Source organism: Amblyomma mixtum, chromosome 4 (genome assembly GCF_055824585.1).
Source record: "Amblyomma mixtum isolate Tamu chromosome 4, ASM5582458v1, whole genome shotgun sequence".
NCBI classification, from domain to species: Eukaryota; Metazoa; Arthropoda; class Arachnida; order Ixodida; family Ixodidae; genus Amblyomma; species Amblyomma mixtum.
Window position 1 is genome coordinate 89,223,878 of NC_143015.1, and position 13,782 is coordinate 89,237,659.

General features: G+C 47.0%; 1 protein-coding gene across 1 annotated transcript in view; it reads right to left on the minus strand.

Annotated features, from left to right (window-relative positions):
• LOC149347347 (cytochrome P450 3A6-like) overlaps window positions 1-13,782 on the minus strand; it is a 46,156-nt gene that overhangs the window by 17,851 nt on the left and 14,523 nt on the right. The window contains exons 4-6 of the mRNA XM_089585559.1: window positions 11,043-11,139; window positions 7,093-7,218; window positions 3,008-3,245 (exon numbers count right to left, since the gene is read on the minus strand). Of these exons, the coding sequence (XP_089441685.1) occupies window positions 3,008-3,245; window positions 7,093-7,218; window positions 11,043-11,139 (461 nt within the window). The remainder of the gene's footprint in view (window positions 1-3,007; window positions 3,246-7,092; window positions 7,219-11,042; window positions 11,140-13,782) is intronic.

Consider the following 13,782-nt stretch of genomic DNA (forward strand, 5'->3'; position numbering starts at 1 on the left):
AATGTCAAGAATTTGCTTCATTTATCGTTTATAGCACTTCTGCGAGAATATTGTTAACCGACACGAAGACTGACTAAATGCTCAAGTACCGCGTTATATCCAGGACAACACACAAGACACAAAGGCACCAGGGTACAGTAAAATGTCATTCGAGTCTCTAACGCAGCTCATTTAGAGCTGATACTGCAACACATTTGGCGGTCGTAAAAATTGGAGTAATGACGCCACAACTGCCATAATAGTTATCTGGGTTGGTCCTTTCCACTAGCCCCATTCGTTATTAATCCCTTATGATACGTTAACACTGAAATGTTTCACTTAGTAAAAGCGTAGCACGTCTTATGACGGCACCTTCCGGAACACGCGAGTCCCTTCACTGCTTAGAAGCGTTGAGCAACAAAGACGTTGACGCGGATGTGTTGCGGTAGAGTTCGTTCGGACACACCCAACCGCAGATATGTGCCACAACCTGTTTGGCGGCACTCATCGCTACTCTCCTTCTAAGGGGGCTACACAACAAACTCGTGAATTCCTTGTTTATCTCAGATTGGGGCACGCACAAACCCAAACATGTAATAACTCCGGCGAATCTCAACCCAAAACATTTTTATTTAATTAAACCTGAAGTTTCGAAGCCGGCTCGGCTCCTTAAGTCGAGGTGAATGGGGGCTGTGGCTGGCGTCTAGCCACCGACGCTAGCAACAACCCCCAGGTACCCCATAAGAAAACGCCAAGCCGGCTTCGAAACTTTGGCTTTAATTAATTCAAAAGTTTTGCTTTGAGATCTGCTAGAGTTCAAGTAGTGCAAGTTAGCCCAACCACACAGCCAATTCTGTCAAAATGTTTAATTTTCACCCAACCTTGCATCTGAGCCACTCTTGGGTCGACGCATCGGTTAGCCAGCGAGGATAGGAGGGAATCGCCTTTACATGTACAACGCTACGCACTGCCGCCAGTAGTCTGCGGTAGCGTCGCCGTCATTTCAGAACCTGCCAAGGCCGTGAAGGTGTGTTTCTTTTACAATGCTTTGCACGTTTAACTTGAGCACAAGTGGATGTCAACTGGACGGAGAATTTGGAACATGCGGCTTTATGTTTGGCACTAGGTATGCCGCTATCTCAGCCCTCAGGTTAAACTTCACTTTTGACGTGAGGTTCGCCGTGGTTTCCGCACGACGTCCACTTGAAAACAGCGTGGGGCGGACTAATCTGGTGACGGTGATGTCCTTCCACCACCGCATTTTGAACGGTACCATGCTGGCCAGTATCAGCAGCATTTCTGTAGCGTTATTATGATCAGGGTGCTCAAAAGGAGTAAAATATTCTCGTTAAACCTAATTCCATGGTTGGCTAGGCCATGAGCTCTTGTCTTGGTCTATTTCTATTCCGCCGTTCTAGGGAATACCACAATTATGCTGCAGATAGCAAGCACAACCCCCTCTCCGCGCTTTACCCCTACCCCATGTTTACGACATACGAGGGACGTTCATTAAAGGTTTCCCCGAGCCACTTATATTTATTTCGGGCTGCTGAAACTGCGCAGGTGCATTAATATTCGTCTCTATAGATTACATGCCAATATGCACATATGAACTGAAAACGGTGTTCCTCTTACAGGTGCTGAAGTGGGACTAAGTGTGATAATGGACCAAGTGGGATGCAGCGCTGTCATCAAGTTCCTTTAATTGAAAGGCTCCAGCCCAGGCAGGCGTTCTAAGACATTCACGATCGTTTTGGGGGGGGGGGGGGGGGGGGGGGAGATTCCCTAGCATAAGATGCAGTCAAGAGCTGGCATCGTCAATTCTAATGTGGTTGGACTTCCGTGGAAACGGCTCCGGTTGCAGGGCAACCCTACCCCTCTATCGATGAACCCACGCGGAGGAAGCCATTTTGGAAACTCTTCACGTAGCCATTCGCGACCTAGCCCAAAATTTCAAGAGTAGCGTGGGGTTTGTGGAAATAATATTTTAAGACCATCTTCGCATGCGTAAAGTGTCAGTACGCTGGGCTCCTCAGCTGCTCGCACATTTCCAGAAGCAGGAACGAGCCTGATGTTCCCATGCTCTTTTGTCGATGTGCCAAAGAAACTAGGAGGACTTTATCAATAGACTGATTCCACACGATAAAAAATGGGTTCATCACTATTATCCGGAGACTAAATTATTGTCTATACAATCGAAGCATATGGACTCACCGCCTACACAGAAGGCACGTGCCGAACCATCCCCTGGCAAGGTCATACTATGAGTTTTTGGGGACTTCCTAGCAAAGCTAGGGTGCCACGATTACAGCGGCACACTCTGCTGCACTGCTGTGCAAATTACCAGCGGTGGTCAAAACCAAGAGACATGGCAGGCTCATCAAAGCGTTGTGTCTTCTGCAGGACAATGCCCAATTCACAATTCACATATCGCCAAGATGTAAGCAGGCTGCTGCGGAATTTAAATTCTGCCCCATTCCCCTTATTCACTCAACCTCGCAGTTTCGATCTTCAAACTCTTTGCAGCAATGAAGTGATTTCTGAAGGGCAAGCATTTTGCAAATGAGACTGACTTCCGAACTGACAAAGTGACTTTTTGAGCAGCGTGACGAATTCTACAAGCGTAGTGTTTAGAGTAGCATAGAAAGAAGAGATAAGTGTGTTTTCTTGTGTGGAACCTATGTAGAGGAAGGCTAATAAATGTTCCAAACTGCGTTGCTCTCAGTCCCAACAAAGTGGGTCAGGATAAATCTTTATTGAGTGCCCCCGTAGGTGCCAGCTACAGCTGCAAGCTCACACCCATCACTCTGCAAGCGCAGTTGGCTGTTCAATAAACAAGATCGCCCCTGCAGCGGGCGCAGGGGCATCCACGGGGCACTTTCCTCCAACCAGGTTTTAGTGTACACGACGATTTTTTGCGTACTCTACAAAGCGCGTCACAGCTAATAAGAGTGGTTTATCTCGCTCGCTCTTAAGCGAACGTCCAAGTATTAGCGTGCCATTTTCCAAAAAAAAAAATGTTCCTCACGACCAAGTTCGTAGAAGAATCCGCTGTTGAGGCTCGGGACGACGGTGAGAGCATTCTTGAACAGCGGGTTCTCCGGGTTCCTTTGCACGTCCGTGTCGATGCCGTACGCAGCCTTGCTAATGGCGTCGAAGGTGAAGCGTTCGCACAAAGTGTTGATTTCCGTTTCTACGCCTCGGTCAGCGTGTTGGCCCAAGACTTCGATGAACTCTTCCTGTGCTTGCAGTAAAGAGGGCAGCAACTGTTCGGTGCAGGAGAGAATAAAGAAAGAACCAATAAACAACTGCATTATCTAGTGGCAAATTGATAGAATGAAAAACTGTTGATGTCTTTACGAGAAGTTGCGTCACTTCCGATCAGGTGACATGTCTTTTCTCTCCACCCTGAAGGTTCTAATCCTATCGCAATAAAAACAGAAGTCTGCATTACAAACCAGAATTCGGGCACAATAAAGTAATTCGTCTATATCAAACTACCCGCCGCGGTGGTTCATTGGTTAAGGCGCTCGTCTAACGAGCCGGAGTACCTGGGTTCGAACCCGACCGCGGCGGTCGCGTTTCGATGGAGGCGGAACGCAAAGTGCAATGTCAGTGCACGTTGAAGATCCTCAGGCGGTCTAAATTATTCCGGATGCCTCCGCTACGCTCCCCTTTCTCTCTTTCCTCTTTCACTCTCATCTTACTCCCTTCCTTTAGGGCGCGGTTGAGGTGTTCGCTGAGATTTGTGAGACAGATACTGCGCCATTTCCTTTCCTCAAAAACCAATTTACCAATTTTTTCATCAAACTATAAGTCACGTGCGATACATTTAATCCAGGGCACAGACTTTGTAAAAAGTAGAGCCAAATAGGTTTTCTCCAGAGCAATGTTTTATGAATCGCTATACATCGCCAGTGTTAAAAATATTATATGCAATTACTGTCGTCCTCACCCCTGACGTACAAGATGACAAAATGTACAAGAAGCAAATCCCATGGATTCTGCAAATTTCACAAAGGCTTTACGTGCAAACACGATTTTAGCGCAGTTCAGACAAAATGTAGGTGTCGGGGTTCATCTTCAGTCACCTAAATATGAACCGAAGTTTGCCAAGGAAGCAGTAAGTTCGTGCGGAAAAAGGAACCATTATAGCGCTGCCTCTATGTACAATCACAGGCAGTTTGGCGGTTATCGGTTTCATTTCAACCAACCGTAACCAACAACAAAAATTAAACAGAATAGGCTTCCATATTAATATTACGAGCAATAAAACAAGGTTCATCAGTCGGCTAAGAAAACAGTTCTACAATTCGGAAAGAGATGTCTGCTTCCTGGGGCCAAGAATAACCGCTGGTACTGGATACAAGGGATAAATATCTAGCAAAATAACAATAATTTTGAGTGTGTTCATCAGATTACTTCAGATTATAAGCCAGTGTTCAGCTTAATTATCTCAAAAGATGTATATTTTACATTGGAGTCCTGCCAGTACTCACCAAAGGCGCCTAAACTAGCCGCTAACATGTCTCCATATAATCAAGGGCAGAGCATGTAACGGAACCCAATGTGGAACTATGACGAAGTACAAATAGAATAACAAGGATTGGAAAACCAGCTGACGATTATGACATACCAGCGAAACAAAACATTGAAGCAATGGAAATGAACGGTTTGGTTTATGGGGTTTAACGTCCCAAAGCGACTAAGGCTATGAGAGACGCCGTAGTGGAGGGCTCCAGAAATTTCGACCACCTGGGGTTCTTTAACGTGCACTGACATCGCACAGTACACGGGCCTCTAGAATTTCTCCTCCAGAGAAATTCAACCGCCGCGGCTGGGACGGTTGAACGAGAAATGTCATGAACAAGACATGTCAAGGGGGTGACAGATAACTTCAAACACGGAGCATGAGGACCAGGAAACAAGTTCCGGAGTTCTGATCATAAAAGGGTCATTCTATGCCAAACGTACCAGAAGATACCCTCGATTTTTTCGGTTTTTTTTTTTTAGGAAAGGAAATGACGCAGTAACTGTCTCACATATCTTGTTGGACACCCGATCCACGCCGGGAGAGAAGGCATAAAGGATGGAGTGAAAGAAGAAAGGAAGACCCCTTCCAAACTTTTCCATAAAATATATGGCTCTTTATTTAACCGTCTAAATTGCCCTTAATAACTATTGAGAAAAAATTCCCGGTCATGTTACAGCCCTTTGCATTTCGGAGAGGAGTGCAAAAGTTAGTCTCACTTAGAATTTACAAAATCAAATGTTTTACTTTTGCGCTCGAAAAGTTTTCAGAGATAAGGCATATGCATTATGCTTTTTATCGTTCAGCAAAGAAATATTCAGCACAAAGTTTTTGTGTTCTTTTATTCCACGATTTGTGCGTCAGAAACACCGTTTTTGCTATTGTTTGATACTCCTTCGCGACATTGGTAAGGAGCATCTTCTGCTTTGGCACTTCTCTATAATATCTAAAATCTCATAAAATAGTTTAATTTATATTACAACATAATGTTGTTCAAAAAATATGTTCAACTTAAAAAATATGTTTGTTATGCCTCGTTTTCGGCAATAAATTAGGTGCACAGGCGTTTCTAGTAAATTATCAAATGTAGCCCACCTGATACCTAGTTTCATTGAAGCTTCTCTCGGTGTCTTTAATCGGAGCTTTTTTTTGTTTTAAGCGAGAAAAAATATTTGATGTTCCGGGGGGGGGGGGGGGGGTGTCAGGGAGTGGGTTGGTATGTAGAGTTTAACATGACGAGGGGACACCTGGGCTACAGAAAATGCAGGAGTGGAGATCGCTGCGTTTGAACCCCCTCCCTTCCCGACTAAATTTTTTTGCATATTCTGGTAAATCTCATCATATGGTTGCAAAAACTAGAATTCGAATTAGAATCCGGAATTATAACAAAATGTTTGATTTAAATGCGAAAAGAAAGCCACATCTCAAGTGATCGCAGCATCACGCTGTGGTTTCTCGTTGCGAATAACACGGGAGATACAGGTATATGGAGTGACTACACTGCACTTCTTCATGATCCCCAGCGCCGTAAACAGTTATATTTGTTGAAATCAAATTATGGAACCTACTTCTCGCTCTTTTAGTAAATTACATGTTCTTTTATCGTCTACTCGTGCTTAATAACTTTTCAAAATGCTTTCGTAAAAGCAGTCTCGCAACCGAATCCACTGGTATGCTTGCTGCGGCGCTGCTGTCAGCAATGATGTTGCCGACAAAAGCGGTTGCGCGCATCTGTGATCAATATCACCTGTGTTGCTCTGTTGGTGGCATTTTTAGAACTAACTTAGGGCTCTCAACTATAGTTTTTTGAAACCTATGCATCTCTCTTAACGTCAGGCTCCTTACTGTTATTGCACGCCCCTTAGACATCATCGCAGGCGTCATGTTTAAATGGTTGCATAGTCACTCTACTTACCATATTCCACGTTCAAGACGTGTGGGCTTCCAGATGCAAAAGGCAAAATACCAACAGAAAGCAAGGTTTGGTTTGGTTTATTGTGGTTTAGCGTCCCAAAGCGACTTAGGCTATGAGAGATTCCGTAGTGAAGGGCTCCGAAAAGTTCGACCACCTGGGGTTCTTTCGAAATTCAACCGCCACGGCCGGAATCGAACCCGCGTCTTTCGTGTCAGCAGCCGGGAACCATACCCAGTGAGTCATCGCGGCGGCAGAGCAAAGCTAATGTTTGGGAAACAAAAGCTTTTAAACTGTTATGCTGCATTTCGCGGACTCAAATGTGGGTGTTGTTTTATTTCATAAACTAGCTTCCTACTGCCGCAAAAAGAATTTAGTCCATAAAAGTCACTAGACTCTGCCATTAAAGTGCTCTGATGCGCACAAAAAGCGGCCGTACGTACATTTACCCTACACAAAAATACACGCTCACAGTGGCCGGGATCGAACGTTCGACCTTGGGAAAGTAGACTAACGGCAAATCCACTCAGTTAGTGCGACAGATTAATGTAAGGTTGGGGGGAACGGTGTAGGAGTGGGTGGGGTTACAATGTTTACGAGAGGTGGTACGATATCACGTGAGATAAGATGACAATAACAATTTTGGCTAGCAAAAAGTACACGAACATACCGCTTTCAACTTCGATGGTGTGAAGAACTGCGCCATGCAGGTCCGACAAGTCTTCCAGAGTGCACCCTTGGAGAAGATGACGTAATTCTCGAAGATCGCATCCAGCTCGTAGATGTTAAGCGTATGCTGAAGAAGAAAAGCACAGTTTCTGGACGATAGTACTGCAAAAAGAACAGCCGCTAAATAAAGCGAGATTGTCGATTTAAATGCATGGCATTCGCGATATAACTCAACAGCCCACACGCAGTGCCTTGCTTACAACTAGTGTGGTCGTCACGACGAACGCTACACGAAAAAAAAAACGTCCACGGCTTTCTTGTCTCTGCCCGCTTCCTGTATTCATGGTTGTATTTTGAACATTCTGTGTTCCAAGGAAAAAAAAAGATGCCCAGGCTTAGCTTGGTTAAGCCAAAAATGCGTTGCATATTGCGCGGTCTTTTTGCGCGAGGTATTGCTTGGCGGCACTCGATTTTCTCAGCAGCTTTTCTTTCGTGACGTATGGATGGATGGACGGACGGACGGACGGACGGCTGGCTGGCTGGCTGGCTGGCTGGCTGGCTGGCTGGCTGGCTGGCTGGCTGGCTGGCTGGCCGGCCGGCCGGCCGGCCGGTCGGTCGGTCGGTCGGTCGGTCGGTCGGTCGGTGGGTCGGTCGGTCGGTCGATCGGTCGATCGGTCGGTCGGTCGGTCGGTCGGTCGGTCGGTCGGTCGGTCGGTCGGTCGGTCGGTCGGTCGGTCGGTCGGTCGACGGACGGACGGACGGATGGATGGATGGATGGATGGATGGATGGATGGATGGATGGATGGATGGATGGATGGATGGATGGATGGATGGATGGATGGATGGATGGATGGATGGATGGATGGATGGATGGATGGATGGATGGATGGATGGATGGATGGATGGATGGATGGATGGATGGATGGATGGATGGATGGATGGATGGATGGATGGATGGATGGATGGATGGATGGATGGATGGATGGATGGATGGATGGATGGATGGATGGATGGATGGATGGATGGATGGATGGATGGATGGATGGATGGATGGATGGATGGATGGATGGATGGATGGATGGATGGATGGATGGATGGATGGATGGATGGATGGATGGATGGATGGATGGATGGATGGATGGATGGATGGATGGATGGATGGATGGATGGATGGATGGATGGATGGATGGATGGATGGATGGATGGATGGATGGATGGATGGATGGATGGATGGATGGATGGATGGATGGATGGATGGATGGATGGATGGATGGATGGATGGATGGATGGATGGATGGATGGATGGATGGATGGATGGATGGATGGATGGATGGATGGATGGATGGATGGATGGATGGATGGATGGATGGATGGATGGATGGATGGATGGATGGATGGATGGATGGATGGATGGATGGATGGATAGGAGCGCCCCCTTTGAAACGGGGCGGTGGCAACTAGGGTGCCTCGATGCGCGCTCGCTACGGGCGCGCATCGAGGCACCCTAGTGGCAACCGCCACCATGCTCAGCCGTCCTTTTCTTTGCCTTTTTTTTGTTTTTCTTCCTTTTCTCTTTTTTTGTTTTTTTTTCTTTTTTTCGTGTTTTGTTGACGTCACGTCACGTGGTTTGGTGGCTGCCCGGCCACGCCCAAGGGCTGAACTGAGCGATTGCAATATGCTACGCATAAAAACAGAGCTGTGACGCGTCACGTCCTTTCAGCGAGCAACTGCTTTCCCGGGGCCCAACTCTATTTCTTCTCTCTCTTTTCTTAGTATTCGGTTGTCGTAATATGCGGGTGATTGTCTGGCGTTTCCCATGCCGTTCCATGAAAAATGTCCTATTATCCTTGCTTAAATTTTGTTTAATATGCCTTACTGTCGCGGGAACCTAGCGTCTTGCCCATGAGTACTGACAAGACGGCATGACAGCGCTTCACAAAATACGGGAAGAGCATTAGGGCTTCGTCACTCCCGCGTTTCGTCTATAATGCTGGGATGTTGAACTCAAAATTTCCTTCTAGGATTGCTCCCAATGAAATTTAAAACCCTCCCATTAGACACTGGCCTTTATAAAACAAAGCATCTTTAAAATTGGAAAGAAAGCAAGAACTATATTAGGTTAACACCGCTTGAAGGCATCATGCGCAGCATCAAAATAGAAGCGTTCTTGAAAGAAATCAAAACATAAACAGAGCATTTTCGATAAAATGCACCATGTTGGGCGTCATTTATGGGCAATGTTCTTCCAGCTGATGAGATCACTGTATCTAAATCCAATATCTACACAGGAGACGCTTACGTGGCAGAACAGATCATATAAGAAGCACTTTCGAGAGCGTGCAGTGTTGGGAAGAGCTCGATAATATTATCTTGATACCATTATCAGATAATATTATTAAGGAGAGGCCGCCCGGAGCAAATCACACAAATCATAACCACCCAGCGACTCGTTAGTCAAGGTGCAACAGTCTACCAGAAACAGTGCTTAATCACGAAGGGCGTTACAAGTTTTAAATATTTGACAATGTTTACCGGTTTTTGTGGTGCACCTTACTATTTCCGAATTTCACCTTCCCAAAGACAAGTGGGTGTGGCAGGGGTTCTGCTTTAGGCTTCCAGTATAGATGTAAAACGTTCTAATGATTTATTTAAAAATTGGCTGAGGCTTAGCTTGGTTAAGCCCGGTAATTGCGAAAGCAATTTACCCTGGCTGCGCCTAGGTTGGCTGGTGGTGTGTCTTGGTGGTGCTCTTATTAAGGAGAATGTTATCAAAGTTAGCCATTAGTTACACCTGAGTATTCTTCAGAGTTTGTACGTAGTCGCCGAGCTGCATATTGAGCCCGTCGTCTCAAAAGTCGATCTTCACGTTCTTCTTCTGTCTCCGTAGCTCGTTGTTTCTTCCTGGCTTCACACTGGCGAGCCGCCTTCTCCTTAAGCTTGGCAGTAGGCGGCATCGTACACGGTACGGCAGATCCGCCGTTGGTAGCTACAGCCGCTCCACACTGACGGCTCGAGCTGAGGCCCTGGTTTTTAACAGCTGGTGTGACGTCACTCCGGCTGTAGCGCCCCCTAGCGGGAGGAGCGCGAGGCTCACCGCTGTTAGTAGCTACCGCCGCTCCACACTGACGGCGCGAGCTGGGGCTCTGGTTTTTCGCAGCTGGTGTGACGTCACTCCGGCTGTAGCGCCCCTAGCGGAGGAGCGCGAGGCTCACCGCCTTTGGTAGCTACCGCCACTCCATACTGACGGCGCGAGCTGGGGCTCTGGTTTTTCGCAGCTGGTGTGACGTCACTCCGGCTGTTGCGCCCCTAGCGGAGGAGCGCGAGGCTCAACGCTGTTGGTAGCTACCGCCACTCCATACTGACGGCGCAAGCTGGGGCTCTGGTTTTTCACAGCTGGTGTGACGTCACTCCGGCTGTAGCGCCCCTAGCGGAGGAGCGCGAGGCTCACCGCTGTTGGTAGTACCGCCGCTCCACACCGACGGCGCGAGCTGGGGCCCTGGTTTTTCGCAGCTGGTGTGACGTCACAACAGAGGACAAGCTAAAGGTCCATGATAACTACCGCCGCGCCACGCTGAAGGCACCAAACGCTAGCAGTATTGCTTTCGCAATAACATTTTCGTACCTAACCACAGCGAATGAAGTCTGCCTTCCTTTTGTACTTGTTTTCCCGCAAGGAGGCATTCTTTTTCTCGCCTTCCTCTGCAATGAGAACGACAATGTGTGTGGGTTGTGTGCGTGCCTTTACCTACACGCCTTGTACCGGGTTACACCGGTTCGCATTTGTTATTTGTATCGCGCCGCCTTCACGACAAGCGAGTATCAAAGAGAAACGAAACTTCACAGTACAAATGCAAACAAAATTATTGCATCTTTAACTTGTACAAGAAAATGCTCAGTGAGGCATGCAGCCGGCACTGAATAGCTGCAAAGAACATTCAAATTAGTACTCACTCCACGGCTATTAAATTTGTTGGAGTCCTTGATAAAAATCTCGTTGATCATGCCCAGATCCTTAGTGACCACGAAAGGAGTGTCCCCCATGAAGAACCTGAGTCGTATTGAGATGAGAGGAAACAAAGTGGAGAAAAATAATTTATTCCAATGCACTGCGACGGCAGCACGGTATTGAGAAGGGCACTAAAAGTAGCGATGTAGGAACAAGAAAGAGGTATGTTAACATCAATTTATGACAGGACTCACAAATAACAAAGCATTCGTTTCCTCAAATAGGGTGGGGGGTGGGGGGAGCGAGATGAAAGGGCTTACGTAATGAAACGTTGGCTGGAAAAAAAAAGGTCCGAGACATAGTAGTAAGCCGATTATTTTCAGCCAAACGCTTGTCGCGTTTACAGGCTTGTACATTGAAATTTTATCCAGACTTGCCTAGAAGTCCGTCATTTGTGAATGTCACCTGTTATTTTTGCAAATCTAGATAGGCCTGGCTAATAAATCTGAGACTCGGAACAACTTTTCCCATAGGCTTACTTGACAAACGGTAACGCTATGCCAGTTAGGTTTTGTCGCAACGGGAGCATCAAATCCCATTTTTCTGGCAAGCTCTTCATCAAGAAATGTCATCGCATTGTACACTTACTCCCGCCCACCAGGCTTGCAGCACGGCACTCTCGTGCTAAAAACGTATGCACTTTTCTAACCAAATTAATCGTCCCTGCGTGAAGCAGGCCTGACACATTTTTCACTTGACATGGTCTCTGTCCAACGTTCCTGCCATGGCGTTTCGAGAGATACACTCTGCGAAGCGATCACTACTTCTCCTTGCACTGACTACGACAACGAGTAATCTTTCTCCTGTATTGAAGCCGCTGTGTTGGCTCAGTGATTGTGGTGCTCGGCTGCTGACCCTAAGGATAGAGGTTCGATTCCAGCCACAGCGCTCGCATTTCAAAGGAGGCGAAATGCTGGTGGCCCGTATACTGCACCATGTCAGTGGACGTTAAAGAACCCCAGGTGGTCGAAGCCATTCGGAGGCTTCCACCACAGAGTCCCTCATAGCCTGAGTCGATTTGGGGTTTTAAACGCTGTGCACATACTAAACCGTTCTCCTGTGCGCGGCGCTTCCCGTCTAAGCCATATTTTTATGAAACGGAGCAGTCAAGCCATAGCGCCTTCCCATGCTGTGGAAAGACATTGTAGCGCTAAGCAATTTGATCACTTCGTATTTACCAGAGGGACTTCTTACCCACTCTGTTTGGTGCAAGGTCTGCTTTCCCTGCGTTCCAAAGACGATACGAGAAAAACCAGCTCGCTGGCAAGCAATGGTCAATTCATGCGGATAGCCCGCGCAGAAATAAGAGATGGCTTAGTAGCTATGGCATCCTACTGCTCAGCCGGAGGTCGCGATATTGAATCCCGATCACGACGACCACATGTGTGCATCTTTGGGACGCTAAGTCCCGCATTCCGTACTGTACCAAACAAGGAGAACAAAACAGCGTGCTTACTAATGATACCGCTGTGCCGACTATAGAGTTGCGTCGTCTAGTTGGTGTTCTTTTGCGCCACTTGTTTGTCTGCTGGTTAGCTGCCAGGAGAGCCAGTTACAGTAACGCACCAAAGGCTATAGGCCCCGCGGCTTCGTCAAAGCTGAAAGGGGAAGCTGTCTGTTGTCCCTGATCCGTCATTGTGCGCAAAGAAGCAGTCCAACAACTACACCTCCCTTGGCTTTTTTTAACCATGTTTAACTTTGTTTTCCCAGTGAACGGGAAAAGTGCCGGCCCCCAAAACGCACCCTCCCCCTCTCCAGCTTTTACGCATTTGTTAATTGAGATTTTCCACCTTTTTACTCTGCAATTGACTGCACGGTTCGGACAAGCGCTGGCTTTGCGGCGGCAAGGCAGTCATCGCTCAGGCTGCGTAAACCTGGCCGCCATATAAGTTCCAGCCATCGTCCCTCTTTTTAAACATCATGGCTCAAGGCGGATATCTGTCGCACAACTCGCAGTCAGGCACGGCTATGGTGTCATGTACGGTGGCGATCACTGTTGCCGTTAACAGGGATGTCCGTGTCTTCGTGTTCGCCACATCTTTGAGAGTCTCCTCTGTCACATGCTGTATGTTCTTTTTTTATACAGGAACAGTGCTCTTGAATCTCGGGATGTAGAAAGTATCGTCACCTACAGATCATTAACTTTAATAACACGTCAAAATTTAGTTGAACCCAGAAGTGTCCTGTTAGAAACATGGGATCACAGCATCGTTTGTTTTGCGACGAGAGAGGGGGCTATGGGCTAGTTGTGATCTTTTAATGCTTTATATGAGGAGTTTCAGGGCTATGAGCTCATGTAGAGCCCACGTTATTCTCATATAGCGTGTATTTTGAGTCAGAAACATGACGAATCAATTATTGTTTTGGAGAAAAACGCAGATTACAAAAAAAAACGCAGATTACAAAAAAAATAACACTTTTTACTACAGCGTTACATGTACTCGCCAAGTTCCTCGCGTTGTCATAGTCCTCCCGTCAGCGGATCTCTTTCCACCAGCATAGGAACACTGAAAGCGAAAAGCCTTCAATATCTAGACTATGGTGTCTAAATCATAAAATTTTGCGGGAAATCATCAGCAGCTGCCGTTCGTTGCTTGCGATGTTGTTTTCGGTGTGCGACCAACACACGTGCAGCCGGGGAGAAAAGTCTCTGAACCACGTGTTCCTAAAACGAAGCCGATAGCT